This window comes from Haemaphysalis longicornis, unplaced genomic scaffold, assembly GCF_048455015.1.
Source record: "Haemaphysalis longicornis isolate Haplotype H1 unplaced genomic scaffold, Haemaphysalis longicornis Haplotype H1 scaffold_14, whole genome shotgun sequence".
NCBI classification, from domain to species: domain Eukaryota; kingdom Metazoa; phylum Arthropoda; class Arachnida; order Ixodida; family Ixodidae; genus Haemaphysalis; species Haemaphysalis longicornis.
The window spans coordinates 17,096,741-17,113,463 of NW_027526245.1; the positions used below are offsets into that span (position 1 = coordinate 17,096,741).

The window sequence follows — 16,723 nt, forward strand, 5'->3', positions numbered from 1 at the left end:
TCACTGCCAGTACGTGTAGACTAAGTGGTATTTATGTAGGTTGTAAATTTTTTGTGCATTCACAGAGCCCAAATGGTGTGTTTGTTGTTGGTGGTGGTGTTTTTTTGTAGCAAAAAGGGACCTTGCAGGTGTACAGGTGGTCTCTCCTCTGGCGAAGGAAGAGGCCACCAGTTGTGTCTGAGTGGCCCTTGCAGTAGCGCATGGACGGGACACGCAATGTTTGTGACATCTGTAGAGCACCCAAGCCGGTTGCAGGGAAGGGCGCACCAAGTGGAGAGTGCAAGTGGCACCCTTGTTGGGCGAATGCCAGCCTGTGTGGCTGCCCACCCCAGGGGGTGCGTGCAAGCAGCGCCAGGGGTGTGGTTCCAAGTTCTGGGTTTGCACCAGTGGGGGGATACTCGAGGCCGGTACCTGTGGTGTGACACCTGCGAGAACAAGGTCCCGGTAAATGTGTGGCGCCTGCGCTCTGGTGCTGTGGTGGCCACCTCGATCTGCCACTACTGCGCAGTTGTGCGGCAGACTCGCCGAACGGGGGGGGGAGCCAGCAGGTGCATTGCTCGGGGAAGGGAGGGGCGCCAGCTTGGGTGTCCAGGGCAGAGGACGGTGGTGTGACTGGGCTCTCCCCTCTCCCCCCTCCTTGGTGCAGAGGAGGCGGAGGGCTTCAGCCAGGAGTGGCAGCAGCGGGCCCAGTGCCTGGCCCCCCGGCCCCGCTCCATGTACGCCGCCCTGCCCGCCGCCCTGCCCGCCGTTCCGGCACTGCTGCCCCCGGCCACAGGGTGAGCCCCTTCCTGGGTTCATTTGTGGGCGCTCGGTGGTCGTGTGGGCCTGCCACTGTGAGAGGAGGTCCCTCGGTCTGCAACGAGCCAGCGGGGGGCCACGTGCAGTTGTGGCACATGGGAATGCAGCATGCTGCACATTCTGGCAACGAGCCACAGTAGGAACAACCTATCGCAGTTCGTGACCAGCATGGGTACACAGGGACCATCGTTGAGCGTGTGAGCACTGGGGTTTGTCCTCCCACCGGATACTGTATTCTTGCGCGTATAACCCACGCCAAGACCCCGCATGGGGCACCTTGGTGACACCAGGCTCCCACGCACATGCTGTGTCCAACTGTGCGAAGGTGAAGGGCAGAAGCCCCAAACGGGGGCTGTTGGAGCCCTGGTCAAGCTGTGGCTGTCTGTCGACCAGGCACAGAGCTCGGGGACCCCACCGACTACCGGGCTGGGCTCGGGGAAGAATGCGCTTCAAATGATTGGGCCCAAAAGAGGGCCTGCACCGAAGCAGTTTTCAAGCCCATTTCACGCCTCGTCTTCACCAACCCACACCTCCTAATAATGCAGTCAGCTGGTAGGGCAACCCCCTCACCAATTTCCAATTTATTTCCGGGTTACCCCTTCCAAAAGAAAACAAAAAATTGGTCCCATCTCCTCGCGAGGGGGACTCGAGTAAACGCGTCGCATAGGGGGTGGGTGTATTGCGTTAACGTTTAGTGTTTAGGGAGTTGGTGGTAGTGAATGCGTTGTATCAGCAGCTTCTTGACGTAGTTTGAATGAGTCAAGGATATAAGGCGCGTTCGTAGCCTTTCATTCTGTGTCGGCTTTGTGGCGCAGTGGGTAGAGCACCCTGTACATTGCGTTCCGCCCGCAGGGTCGAGGGATCGAAACCAGGCGCCGGTAAGTATTATTTTTATATACCGTAAAATCCCGAGCAAGCGCCCCCCCTGTGGTAACAGATAATTTGAGGAATTTTTGAGGGGGGCCCTTGCTCGGTCGTCGACCGAAATTCAAAATGGCGGCGTATTATCCCGAGCAAGCGCCCCCTCCCCCCTCCCCCAATACCTATCCCGCGAAAGTTTTTACGATAGCGGACCGGAACTCAATATGGACGTAAAACACTCGCTGAGAAAAGAAATAACTTTATTTCCACCTCTTCATGTATTGCGACGATGCTGCGAAGTTCCCGAGCTTCAGGTTGTCCGCGATTTTTCTGGCCTCTTCAGCCAACAGGCCAACAGCCTGTCTGACGGCACGACCGGCGCTCCTCTCACTCTCGAAAAATTCAAAAAGAGCGTCGTCTAGTTCTTCACTGAATACAGGCGCACCGTTGCTCAGCTTCCGTTGTGCCTTTCCTTTTCCGTAGCTGCGTTGTAGTACGGTTTCAAAGTTCTTGTCCCATTCGCGCACTCTCTTCCGGTCGATCCCGAAATGCCGCGCAGTCGCGTGCACGTTTCTGCCGGTTTGTCGATGCCATTCTACAACCTCAACCTTTTTTTTCACTGTGTACGAATGCATCCTTCTCACTTACGTCCCGCACATGTGGGACGGTCCACACGTTTTTCGATAATGGCAAATGGCGACTGACAGCAGCTATGCTGGCTCCGGCTGGCTCACGTTTCGGCCAGCTTCGGCTTCGGTCGTGTGCTGGCTACGCATGGGGAACGGATACTGCACGAGACATACGTAAGCCCAAACAGTTTATTTTTCCAAAAAATTGCATCATTCTATAATTTAACATGCAAATATTTAGCAAAAAAAGAAAAGAAAATACTAAACAACTAGGTAAGAGGTTTTGTGAAAATGGGTGAAGCGCCGGAAAAGGTTAAAAAAAGGCAGGGGGCGCTTGCTCGGGATTTGGTGCAAATTTCAAATCACTCGAGAACGGAGGGGGGGCGCTTGTCCGGGTAGGGGCGCTTGCTCGGGATTTTACGGTAGTGTAGGGGGAGGGGTGTGGACTACGCCTACGGACGTCAACGCGGGTGACATCGTGAGTTACTGAAATGCTCTGCATTCAAAAAAAAGTGGGGAACACCCGCACCAGCAAAGCTGTGCCAGGTTTGCAGCCAACAGGGGCAAGCGCCCAAAATGTAAATTTCAGAGAAAACCAATGAGTCGAACAATAAAAACGCCAAAATGCACGAAAAGAGCACACTGCAGTTTGAAGAGGTCCTAAACTCCCACAGCTGCCAGAGGCAGTATCCATATTTCCGAATTCGCGCAGTCTGTCTCCACCACAGAGCTCACCCCGAAGAACAGCACCACCGCGATGATCTGAGGATGAGCACCACTTCAGCACAGGTAGCAACCACCCACAGCACCTTAAATTCTACTAGAAGAGGCCGCAAATGAGGACTGACAATTAGAGGCAGGCACTACACCCCCAAATAACACATATTGCTTCGGAGCCCATTGTATGAGCGCGAAATGTCAGGCATGTTTTTGCTCTCAAAATCAAGGAGCTTGATGAGGATTTGCACGGCCCGAGAAATGCCCAGGGCTTGTCGCGCATGTGGAGGTTCCAGGGCAAGCGGACAACATGTTCAAGACAGGTTATAATCGGGGCAGTCCTTGTGCAATCCCGCAGGTAGTGGCTGTCCACAAAAACACCTGTTTTCAGAGAGCAAGTCGATCCTGTGGAAATAGTGCGAGAAACGGCCATGTCCGCCAACTATGTGCGCCTAGGAAAGCAGCGCGGCATAGCGGGCACAATTCAGTGCCAGCATTGTCGGTGTTCCATCGCTCCTGCCACTCTAACCGAGCAGTCCTCAAAAGCCTCTCCCGTACGATGTGCCTTGAAGCACGCGCTCCCACCTCTTCGCCCACGGTCGCCGCAGCTTTGGCAACGAAGTCGGCAAGCACGTTTCCCCACACCCCCGAGTGTCCAGGAACGTGAAACAGGAAGACGGCACCAGAGGAAACCAATAATCTACAGCCGCTCTGAATTTGGTGGATAGTGTTCGATGTATTGAGGGGGTTTTCGAGAGCAAGAAGTAAGGATAAAGAGTCGGCATAATTGAAAACAGTGCTCGAGGGCGTGTTATTTTGAAGGTAAAGGAATAGACGATCGCTTCCACAGCATAGGAGCTTGTGGGAGGACTAATCCGGAAGTGTTGGGCCGTTACTCTAACGTCCGGGACAACTAGAAACTGACGAATGCGGCACCAGCAGATGTCGTGGTGAAGGAACTGTCCGTGTATGCGTGTAACCCTGGACTTGTAAAGAGTCGTGAAGCCGTTTGGGAGTCAGTTCTGTTGTGCGGGATTCCCGAACGAAGAGCAGGATGACAGCCCGTCCAGTCTAGAGGGTGGTCCACCTCCGTTGGAGAAACACGTGCATAGGGCAAATCAACAGGCCGTTAAAGGTGAAACAAAGTGAAAAGACACGCTTCAATTTCCAAAAGGATGGACCAAGGAAGTGAATTGGCCAACAGCTCAAGCGCTGCGGTGCGGGTGGTCGTGTAAGCGCCAGTTGCTACAAAAACGGGAGGGCGCATCAGGGAGTGAATCCTCGCCCTGAGCGAATGATGCTGCCAGTCACCTCACCATGCCGGTGCTGCATAAGTGATGGCTGGCAGAATAATGCGGGGGTAGAGGAGCCGGAGGTGGTTTTGGTCTAAAAACGAGTGCAACCTCGCAAATGCTTTTCAATTCGGCCACGCAGGTGATTCGCGTGGGCACGAATGCCAAGTGCCTGTCAAAAACTACTCCCAGTAGCTTCAATTCTGTGACCTGCTGCAATGTTGTGCCGCCCAGCTTGATTTTCCGCTTCCGCTGCGCTCCCCGCTTTCCCCTAGAAATCGGGAGGCAAGTACAGTTAACCCTCGATATAACAAAGTCGTAAAAATCGGCACTATGCTTCGTTATAATGAAATTTCGTTGCATCAAAATTCGGTACCTACCAAAGCAATGACTCCTTTATTTCCTCTGGAAGTAGTCCGTGACCTTCTTTCACCCGCACCCGCTTGTCGCTGGCATCCATGTTGACGCACAGAAGACCCGTGTACGCAGCTTACTCTGCTTACCGCCGTGGCACCCATTCCCTTTCAGTGCTAACATCCTATTCGGCAGCATCTGATAAAAAAATACCTGTTTCGTCCGCATTGTAGACTTCCGATGGCTGTGTACGAGATTTCGGCGCACGTTAAAGATCCCCAGGTGGTCAAAATTAATCCGGAGCCCTCCACTACGGCGCGCCTCATCGCCTGCGTTGCGTCGGCGCGTTAAACCCTACAATCAATCAATCAAAGACTTCCGATGGCTGGTATCGCGTCAATATTTTCGGCATTTCCTTCTCCAGCCAAGTAGCGGCTTCAGGCGCGTCGGCCGATGTTGACTGACCACATTTTGCAGAGCTGAGAATCACGTCCTTAGCTTTTAAAATTGTTGACAGCGTACTTTGTGATATCCCGAATCGAGCTGCAACGTCTCTCTGTTGACTGTTGAGTCCTTCTGCTGGTGTCTCGTTACTTTCCGCAGCGTGAGGAGAAGTTTGGGATAACGCAGATCGAATCGTTTCCTGGTGCAGAGTCCTTGTTGCTCGATTGAAGGGCTCCATCACTGGCCAACTGTATACGCCTCGAGTGCGGCCTGTAGGGGCGCCACTGAAATCCCCCTAGCGGCCCGTTTTGAAAGCAGCCGCGGGAGTACGCGCCCCGCTCCCCAGTGCCGCCGCTGCCTTTGCGGCCCCTTCACGACTGAGATTTACCGTTTGCGGGCATTTGAAATCCATGTTTATGTGGAGCAGTCACTCTGTTCGCAAATGGGGTATGTTTACGACAGTGTAAACGTTTCTGACGCGATCTAAGTGTGGTATATTCGGTCTGTATAAGCGCCAGGTGTGTGTCACAGTATAGAGTCGCGGAACCGGCGTATGATGGAGCCGATTGTAGTGACACTGACCTGAATTTACTACCCGTGTCTTCATAACCACCGGTTACTCAGGTGTTCATGCTACGGCTATACACTACGATTTAAATCGGCTTTGTGCACTCACATAATCAGCGGAGCACTCATACGTGACAGCACGCCAGTTACGTTACGTTTGCCAATATTATACCTCTGATATTGATCACCACCATTTACAAGCCAGTCTGTGTTAATTTCGGAAATATTCAACAAAAGTACGATGGACAATGCATAATAATACTCGGGGATCAGCACACGACAGAGTCGTCTTGTCGTGAAGTGAGCGCCCGCAAACATTCATGTGCTACATATATCCTCTGCTAGCAGCACAGAGACTGGCTTAGAATATAATCCGTGTCCGCGACTAAATGCTTCTTCAAAATATCATCATATGGCACAGGAAGCCTGCAGAATGAAGCAGAAACTGAAATCAGAGGGCCTTATCACATACCACACTCTTCCAACGACACCTTTCATCGCTTGTTGACCAGCCTACCCTGTGTACTTCCAAAACTGCGTGCGCCGTACGATCAGCTCTTCGTTGAAGTAGAAAAACGAAAGGAAAGTGAACGCGAGATTTGTGTGGGGGATTACTAAAACGTTCATTGCTGGATTCCGCTCCGCATTTGTACACAGCGTCCCCCTCCCCTCGAGGCGTATAGCGGTGGTGGGGTAGCCGAGGCTATTGCAGTCAAGGGCTGCTAAGCCTAACTACAGGTGACAATTTACACTAGCAGCCACTCACCCACTTGACTGCAAGCGTTCACATTCCTGATGCGATGTTCGGAGAAAACGGAGGACCGGTATAATATCCAGGAAAGGTCGTATCGGCACAGAGCACAAAATGCGTGACTTCTTCGTCGTTTGCCTTGGGCTTGCACCCCGAGGCACCAGCAAATTGGTCTTTTGAGTAGCAAAGTCTATTCAAAGTCTGGTCAGCAAAAACTGCCCTGTGCAGACCTGCCTATCAAAGTAAACGATGAAGACCAGTCGAGCGCTCTTTTCAGGCAAAGCAGGACTGTGAAATCACTGCAACTCCCCACCGTACCCGCAGCAGCTGCCGAGGTGTCACTTCGGAAGCAGAGTTGACGAATGAAACTCACTCCGACCTGCTTGAAGGTTTGCGCGAGCAGGGGTAACCGCTGTTTTGACTCATCACAATGATGCGTGGTGGACATCATGCTAACCTGTGATTGTTGCACTCTGCCAGAGTCTGTCAACGCAGGCTTTAATGAACGCTGTAAGAGAACGCTGTGTCCGTACCCAAAGCGTGAACTATCAGCAGTATGGCCAATGCTCGTTGAGGGAAACAAACATGTGGTAGGCGAATGCAAAAACCACACCATTCGAGTGCCGCATGTGTGGTCGACCCAGCCCCCGTGAGAAATTCACAAGCGAGAAAGAAATCATTACCCTCAGGGTGACACAAAATCTAATTTCCAGAAGTGCCCTTCAGGGCCCGCCGGAGGGTAGGATGGCATCTGGTTTTTGCGGGACTTGGTTCCAGCCCCCTACCTTGGGCTGCCGCCCCCACAGGCATTATGCACGAGCAGAAAAACGTTGGCACTGGGCCACTCCACACAACTTCAGTGGCGATGGAAGTGAATGCGGGAAGCCCCTCTTCCGCCGCCATGTCCAGAACACCAGGAAAGGCGGTGGCGGGATCTTGTGCCCTCCCGTGAAACCCGGTGCGGGGTAGGCGCCCTAAAACCTCCATCTCATCAGCGCCGCAGAACTCTGATGGCGACAAGGACGTCATGCCACTTTACCGCGGCAAAACAACCTCCAGCCCCCTGGGTCCTGATTCGGGCTCAATGTCACGAGTATCCCCACCCAAGCAAGAATCCTTCTGTCATCCAACCCTGTGGCAGTTCAAAGCATTATCCAGGGGAACTGTGGGGGCCTGGCCGTCTATGAGATCGTGCACCAACACCAGCCAGATACCATGTGCCTACACGAAACGCACGCAAGACCCACCCAAACCAACTTTCTCAGTGCACAGCATTCAGGAAAGACACTCACTCATGCTGTGGGGGTCTGGCGTTTGTCGTGCACAAATGCATCCCCTGTCCATCTCTTCAGCTACGAAGCAGTGGCGGTCATTTGTAATGGGTCAGTACCCGCCTGCTTCCTATACACTCCTCCTGACTGCGGCCTGCCTAGTTCAGAGTTCCCTAAATTAGACAAGGATGCAAGCATCCTTGTTCACTAATAGGCAACTGTAGTGCTCACTCTCAATTCTTGGGGCGTGCCTGCTGGAAAAGTCTGCTTATCATCCGGAGCTTGCCTATTCAGTAAGAGTCGGCCGACACATCACACATACTCGCACGTCAATCTGGCCGTTCTTTTTTCATGTGTGGAACACGGCCCCTACGGAAGGGACCCAGTGTCCAGAAGTGGCCCTGCAGTGGCAGTGTTTAAGGAAAAAAATTCCACCACCTTCAACCCTGGGGTGATGCAAGGCATCTCACAGGGTTCAATTCGCGTTTCCGTTGTGTTGGTTACCCAAATGTGGTTGACCCGCCGCGGTGGCTCAGTGGCTAAGGCGTTGCGCTGCTGAGCACGAGGTCACGGGTTCGATTCTCGGCCGCGGCGGCCGCTTTTCTGATGGAGGTGAAAAGCAAAAACGCCCGTGTGTACGAGATTTCGGCGCACGTTAAAGAACCCCAGGTGGTCAAAATTAATCCGGAGCCCTCCACTACGGCGCGCCTCATCGCCTGCGCTGCGTCGGCGCTTTAAACCCTACAATCAATCAATCAATCAATCAAATGTGGTTGAAGTGTAGTGAACCTTAAATGATGCTTAATCACACGTAGAGTTGCAAGTACGTAAAGACAGTCTTCATCCGAAGATTCAACGGAGTCGTCGTCGTCAAGCGAAGCACGTGCGGAGTCGAGCAACTGTGTCAAGTGAAAGCGCGCGCTTAACTGAACGGGTGCCGAGCGCTCGCCGCTTTATATGCACGCTTGAAGGAGAGGAAGTTGCGCATGCGCACACATGCGCGCACAAGCGCGCCGGAGCATATGCGAACGTAGGCGAAGCGCGCCAGCTGTTGTTATGATAATGAGCCAGAGAGAGCGCATAACGCACAGCTGTTGGAGAGAAGAACGGAGGAGAGTTTGCGCATGCGTAATGAGGAGTGCAGACTCTGCCGGTCAACGCGGGACAGGCCAAGTGTAAGAGATGCCTTGCATCTAAAATCAAAACTCTCCTACACAACCACCAGCCACTTGGGTATTGATGAATCTTGTAGTTTTTTCACATATTCTCGGGCCTGGCCGAAGTGCCAGTCCGCAGACCTCGAGTGGTACTTGCGATCTTTGGAGGCCTTGGTAGAATGGAGAACGCAGGCTTGCACGAAAAGCTCGGAATGAGGCGTGGGGTGTCCTTTGCAGACGTCCAGGGTGGTCAGAGGCACTCGGCGGCAGGCTGAAAGAGGCAGCTGGCGGATAAGTTCATCTGCAGAAAGTGTGGAATGGAATTGGAAATTTCCAAGGGCATAGAACACGCACGTGCCTTTGGTGCGTGCTACCGGTGACGCGCTTCTAGACTGAGCAAACACACTTGCACAACATTTTGCATGCATATCGAGCTCCGCCCACCGCACCAAACGATTCAGGATAAGGAACAATCGGGGAGCGGTGCAAGTCTGAATTCAAGGCTTGTGCGAATATTCGGGCGCTTCGAATATTCGAACGAATATTACAGCATTCGAATTCGCTTCGACTCGAATTTAAAATTTCCGATATTTCGAAGTATTCGGGATAAACGAATATCAAAACTTCGTTCAAGTTTCGGTTTCGTTAGGCAAGCCGCAGTGCCATCGACATCAGTCCGACATCAGTCCTTGACTACATGTGGAGCGAAGACAAGCTAAGCCACATTCAAAGCGTTGTCGCTTCGTCGCAGCCTTCGCGCATGTTCGGCAGGGTAGTCGAGACTCCTGTTTTCTTGTTTCAAACAATGAAATTGTTCCCACTGCAACAATGGGAAAAATTTCGGCTCTCGCGAACGGGCCTGCGCGGCCCGGCGGATGATACAAACGAGCCGGCGAGGCGCCCGACTGACGAACGAGCGAGAGACGGTGACGTACGGGCTCTTTCTCCAGGAACGGCCGAGCTGTTGTTTTCTGTTCGCGAAAACGTGCCGCGGACTCCACAGGCGCGCTGACGCCGCCGCGAAATCACCCGCACGCTGCCGGCCGGACGCGGCAACCAGGCGGCACCTTTGGTAGCGAAGTGGTGCGGGGCGCTCGAGCCACCGCTTCTAACCTCTACTTAAGATACCGCTCAAAGCACACACGAAGTTTCTTGTGCGGTAAACGAACTAACAATGTGGGCGAAAATGGTGCGATAAAAAATCCGCGCCGCGAGTGAAAGCGCCTATGAAATATCTGCCGAGGTGCTAAGCCTAAACGTCTCCTGTGGAGCCAGCCAGCTGTCTCGAGCGCTTCGAAACTGCCGCCCTGAGGTGCACGCCTTCCCATTGGCGCCAGGCTCCTCCCACTGCCACGCGCGTCATTTTCTGACAGGCACAGGCGACCGCGAGCGCGGAATCGCCGAGGCGGGCGTTAAAATCGCGCGCGCAACACCGACGCGCATGAATCGCGTGCAAAAACGCTCCTGTAGTGAGCTTGGGCACCGCGAGTGAATAGACGAAAGTCCAGAAATTACCGCTCGGCGACATGGAGGTTAAGAACAAGCAGAAAAACGTCACGGATTTCTCCATGCGAAAGTAAGAAAAGAATTAAACGAAAACTTTTTTAAGTGCTCAATTTCTTGGTCTGTGTTGGTTCATACGAATTTCGGATGATACGAATATTTTTCGCGGTCCCGCGATATTCGTATCATCGAGATTTTACTGTAGAACGTTTTTACCGGAATGTCTCAGTGACACCTGCCAGCTATTCGAATTCGCTTCGAAAGTATTCGACCACTAGGACTATTCGCTTCGAATTCGCTTCGAACTAAAATATCACTATTCGCACAAGCCTACTGAATTCCCTATGCTGGAGCTGATGTTTGCCTTCGGTACGTGTGCGGCTTGTTCGCGTGGGCCGGAGAGCATTGCATGCACACCCCGGCATCCTGGAAACAGTGCTTTACCTTTGTAACAGCATATGGCTGGCCCTACTTGGAGAGACGCGATTGTAGTGGTTGTACTAGAGGAGGGCACAGATAGGGCTTGGAGGAGTTGGTTCGTATTGACTTGGAACTTCACCTTGAACAAAAATCCACAGTGCGTGGGAAGAAAACATTGCTGGCTGTCAACTGAGTTTGCTAACAAAAAGGGGGAACATATATAAATGAAACATCGCCTGACATTGGCACAGCGCGACACTCTTTTTGTCCGGGATTAGTTAACAGCATAGAAGGTCCAGGCCTTTCCCTGTCAGAGCTACGGAAGCTGTGCTGATGCACATGTCACCTTTCTTGCTGATGGCCACTGCCTCAACGACCTCACGTGCGAGGCGATTGCGAATTTTCCAAAGCACGTCGATCTCGTCGATGTGTGCAGTGCACTTCGGGCAAGTGCGGCAATGGAAGGATGGGTGCCCGGATGACATCTTGAGTAACCAACAACAGTATGCTCCATTTACATTCCTCCAGACAAGCGACTACAGGAAGCCGAGTTTGAAGATCCAATGGACCAGCTCCCAGAGCCGTGCATAATAGCAGGAGACTACAATGCCCATCGTCCTCTCTGGGGCTGCAAAAACTGCGGTTCAAGAGGGCAAATGATAGAGAAATTACTGCTCTCCACTTGAGCTTGCATACCGAACAAAAAGAAGCCCACATACTGTAGTCCCACGCACAAAGCATCCTCGTCAGTTGACTTAGCTCTCTGCACCACTACTCTCTTCCCACTATGGGACTGGCACGTCCTGGGTGGCCCTTATGGAAGCGACCACTTTCCAATCGTGCAGCGTCGACACATGGCCAGAACAGCGTACCGCAATGGAGGATGGGGTCTGTTGACTGGAAAAAGTTTCGACAGCTCACCTGTGTTCCATGTGACTATCTAGATTCGCTGGACATCGACAGCGCACTTTCCTTTATCGAAAATCACATAATTGAAGCTGCTCCCACAAAGTTCTGGTAACCCAAAAAGAAAGCCGATTCTTTGGTGGAATGTGGACTGCCACAGTGCTAGGAAGAAACAAAATGCAGCATGGTGCCTTTTCCGTAACTCTCCCACAGCTGAAAACTACATAAACCTTAAACGCATCAAATCCCAATCGAGAAGAGGGAGACTGATAGCGAAAAGTGAGAGCTGAGAGAAGTACATAGAGGGCATTAACTCTTACGCCGACCAAAAGAAGGTATGGAACAGGATACGCAAACTTCAAGGGCAGCAGACTTGCCCCCGCCTTCTATTTGATAATGCTGGTGGCGCTTTGGAAGATCAGGCACTCGGAGCATACTTTGAATCGGTTTCAAGTGCAGCGCACTACTCAGCCAAGTTTCCTAAATTGAAACGTAGGGAAGAAAAACTGCAACTTCACCGTAAATCACCTCCCAGTGGGGCATATAATGCCAAGTTTTCTATTGCTGAGTTCGAAGCTTGCCTGAACACACTTGGTAAAGCAGCACCTGGGCTTGGTAATATTGACTGACCCGGCCGAGGGGGAATCAGCCAGTCGCCCTTTCCTGTCCCCCTCTCCACCTTTCGCTTTCCTGTCTCCTTTCTCCATTTTTCCTGTCCTCTATTTTTTTCTGCTTTCCGATCTCCTCTTCCAGGTGGCAAGGGTTAACCCTGTGTGAATGGCCACCCTAGGTTTCTTTATGCAGGGTTATAGTGGCCACGTATGGCTAACGCAAGTTTGCATTCCCGTGTTGGGCTCCGAGGTGGGTGGCCAGCATGGCTGCTGAATGTTTATTTGCTAGTCTATGGCTACGACAAAACCTCCTCATGATCGGGCTCGGAAACGAGTTCGCACCGCAGTAAGCTACCCTGTATCAAGGGTCCCATTCCAACTAAAAGAACAAAGCTTTCCAAGATTTCTTGTTATCGAATCCACCGACAGCCAGTGCCCCCTACGAAAGGCCTCGCCATTCGTAGTCGCTAAAGAACTGGAAGCTGTCCTCGGCGGTAAATGCAAAGCTACAAAGATGTCCTCTGGAGGTATCCTCATTGAATGCGAAAACAAAGCCCAGGCTGATGCAGTGTTTGCAATGCAAAGGTTAGCAAACCTAACTGTAAAAGTATCGGCTCACCGAAGCCTAAACTCATGCCAAGGAGTGATTTCAGATGCTGACCTCGCAGACCTCACGGAGGATGAAATCCTAGAGGGCCTGCAAGAGGAAAATGTTACTGCTGTCAGGCGTATCATGATCCGACGTAGCGACATTGACATCCCCACTAATCACCTTGTCTTGACTTTCAACTCCACCAAGCTTCCTGAATCCCTGAAACTTGGCTATGTAGTCCATCGAGTCCGTCCATACATCCCAAACCCACGCCGGTGCTTTAAGTGCCAGAGGTTTGGTCACACACTGCAGAGCTGTCGGGGCAAAGAGACGTGCGCCAAGTGCGCGAGTACTGATCATCATGCGAACTCCTGCGCAGCGCAGGAAGTAAAATGTGTCAATTGTGCAGGGCCACACCCTGCGTACTCACGGAAATGCCAGAAATTCCAAAATGAAAAAGAAATAATGTCTATCAAGGTAAAAGAAGGTCTGTCAATTCAAGAAGCGCGAAGACGCTTCTCGTTTGTGCAAAAAGGCACTTTCGCCGAGGTGGCGCGCCGGGGGGGCGGGCCGCCTCGGGCATCGGTAGGGACGCAGTTTAGCTCTGCTGACCTGGCCCTTGCCCAGTCTCCCCCCGTGCAGCAGCCAGCACAGCCACAGCCGACTGCACGCGCTCCGGCCCCCGAGGCTGTGCAACCACCGGCCCTCTCTGCTCCGGCTGAGGAGGCCATGGATGTTGTTCCCTCCACCTCGTCCCCTTTAAGGGCCCCAAAGGGGCACTGGAAGACACTCTACATCTCTCCTACCCATGCCTTCTAAAGGTACTGGGAACAATGCATCCAAGATCCCTGCAAGGAGTGAACCTCCTGCAAGGAAACCACCTGACAAAAAGAAAAAAAAAAAAGTAATTGTACCTCATCCAAAAAACTAAAATGCCGGTTCCCTTCATACACTGGAACTGTAGAGGTTTAATTCATAACATTGATGATATACATAAGTTGATAGACGAATATGAGCCCCAAGTGGTGGCGTTGCAGGAGACAAATTTAACAAAAAAACATGATAAAATTCTCCGCAGTTATCACCTCCTCAGAAAGGACAGAGAAGAGAGCACCCGTGCTTCAGGGGGTGTGGCTTTGGTTGTGGCAGAGGGCACAATTCTAAAGTCAATACAACTTGACACTACACTGGAGGCCGTTGCAGCACAAGTTTATGTCAACAAACTGATCACTGTTGTCTCACTTTATCTGCCACCATCTGATAATGTGTCATTACAGGAACTTAATGACCTTGTTGAGCAACTGCCTGCACCATTTGTTATTATGGGGGACTTTAACGCCCATCACTGCCTATGGGGAGGTGACAAAATCGACAGTCGGGGAAAACAAATCGAACAATGGTTGACGAATAACAGCCTTTTTGTGTTCAATAATGGAGACAAGACATATTTTTCTGCAGGTACGGGAAACTTTTCTGCGCTAGACCTTTGTGTTGGGTCGCCAGAGCTCGAGATGGACTTTGAGTGGAGTGTAGTGAACGATCCACACGGAAGTGACCACTTTCCCGCCTTGTTGCGAGACGTGCAGCCACTTCCAGCCCTCAAAAACTGTCCATCCCGATGGAGGCTCGAGAGAGCAGACTGGGGAAAGTTTAAGGATCTGGTCAGTTTTGAGGGATTTGACATGAGCAGTATGTCCATAGACGAAGCAAACGCCTACATTTGCGAGGAACTTGTCAAAGCTGCTAAAGTAGCCGTCCCACAATCATCTGGCCGAATCCCTAAGCGGCCAAAGCCGTGGTGGAATGATGCCTGTCGCGAAGCCCGGAAAAAGCAAAACAAGGCCTGGGGTGTGTTCAGACGGTACCCTACCATGGACAACTGCCTGAGCTTTAAGGCTGCCCGAGCTGCTGCCAGAAAAATCAGAAAAGAAGCAAAAAGAAACTCGTGGCAAAACTTTGTAAGCACGATAAACACTACCACTCCCGCAAAAAAAGTCTGGGACCATGTACGCAAAGTCAAAGGCATCTACAGACGGTTTACGGTACCACTTTTTTCTACCGACGGTGGGAACGATTTGTTGCAAATGCAAGCGGATGTTTTAGGTGCCCACTTTTCAGATGTTTCTAGCGATAAAAATTACACACAAGAGTTCATGAGACATAAGGCTAGTGCTGAAAAGCTCAGGATTAAAAATACTAGCAACAACACTGAAGACTATAACCAAGAATTTACATTGTACGAACTTAAAAGAGCACTAGCTCAGTGCAAGGCTACTTCTGTTGGCCCTGACCTTATTCACTACGCCTTTCTACAACACCTAAATGATAGCTGCTTAGAAGTGCTTCTGAAGTTCTTTAATGAAATCTGGAAAACGGGTAGGCTGCCCAAAGCATGGAAAAAGGCTGTCGTAATTCCGTTACTGAAAGATGGCAAGCCACCCGACTGTCCATCAAGCTACCGACCCATAACGTTGACCAGTTGTCTGTGCAAGACATTTGAGCGGATAGTCAATTTTAGATCGGTCTTTGTTCTCGAACGTTCAGGTTACTTAGATAGGTTTCAATGTGGTTTTCGGCAGTTTCGGTCTACAACTGACCACCTTGTTCGGCTTGAAACAATGATACGAGATGCTTTCGTTAACAACCAGTTTTGCCTTGCTGTCTTTTTTGATATGGCTAAGGCTTATGATACCACTTGGCGGTATGGAATTCTGCAGGATATGGCAGCAATGGGAATCAGAGGGCGAATGTTTTCATGTGTACAAGATTTTCTTCAAGAACGAACCTTTACTGTGAGACTGGGCAATGCAGTCTCCCGTTCTTTCAGCCAGGAAAATGGAGTACCTCAGGGCAGTGTGCTAAGTGTGACACTCTTCGCCATTAAAATAAATTCCTTGGCAAAGGTTATTCCTCGACCGGTTATGTACTCCCTTTACGTCGATGACATGCAGATTGCCTTTTCGTCATGTAACCAATCAGTGTGTGAAAGACAAATCCAGACTACGGTCAATCGGTTGCAACGATGGGCAGATGAAAACGGTTTTCGCTTTTCTCCTGAGAAGTGTGCATGTGTGTGTTTCACGCGGAAACGAGGTATTCATGCCAAGCCTGCAATAAAAATCAGGGATATGCTCGTTCCAGAACACAGTGAGCACAAATTCTTGGGCATCATTTATGACTCCAAATTAACGTTTGGGGCTCACATAAAGACACTCAAAATGACCTGCATGAGGACACTTAACATATTGAAAATTTTGTCGCACAAGTCATAGGGGGCCGACCGTGCATGTTTGCTCCGAATTTACGGCTCACTTGTATGGTCTCATCTTGATTATGGCTGTATTGTTTATGGGTCAGCTCGCCAATCTGTTCTCACCTCACTCGATCCAGTGCACAACTTGGGCCTCAGACTTGCGTCAGGTGCATATCGTACCTCCCCTGTTGATAGTCTTTACGTTGAGTGCAATGAGTGGCCTCTGCATGCAGCCAAAATAGCATGCATAAATGACCATCCTTGTGCCAGAGAATTGTTTGAAAATAAGTACAAGAAGCTCTATGAGAACAAACCAAGAGTGGTCCGCCCTCTTGCCCTCCGTTTGGAGGAGCACACGACTCTGTACTCTTTCAAGATATGCCCGACAACTCTTCTGAGTTTCTCGGACGCTTTAGCCCCTCGGGACTATAGTGCTGTCAAATGTGACCTGTCGCTGTTAAAATACGACTAGAAAGCTTTTCCACGCCAGCTTTTGCGCCAAGAATTTCTTGCAATTAAGGATAAATACAGTAGCTATTGCCACTACTTTACTGATGGTTCAAAAACTGCTGGTCACACCGGTTATGCTTTTGTAAA

At 51.2% G+C, this 16,723-nt stretch overlaps 1 protein-coding gene across 3 annotated transcripts in view; it reads left to right on the forward strand.

Moving 5' to 3' along the window:
* The window catches only part of LOC144165170 (myeloid leukemia factor 2-like), an 82,195-nt gene that overhangs the window by 50,523 nt on the left and 14,949 nt on the right, over window positions 1-16,723 (forward strand). For all 3 annotated transcript variants that reach the window (XM_077695282.1, XM_077695280.1, XM_077695283.1), the window contains exon 5: window positions 647-776. In XM_077695282.1, the coding sequence (XP_077551408.1) occupies window positions 647-776 (130 nt within the window). The remainder of the gene's footprint in view (window positions 1-646; window positions 777-16,723) is intronic.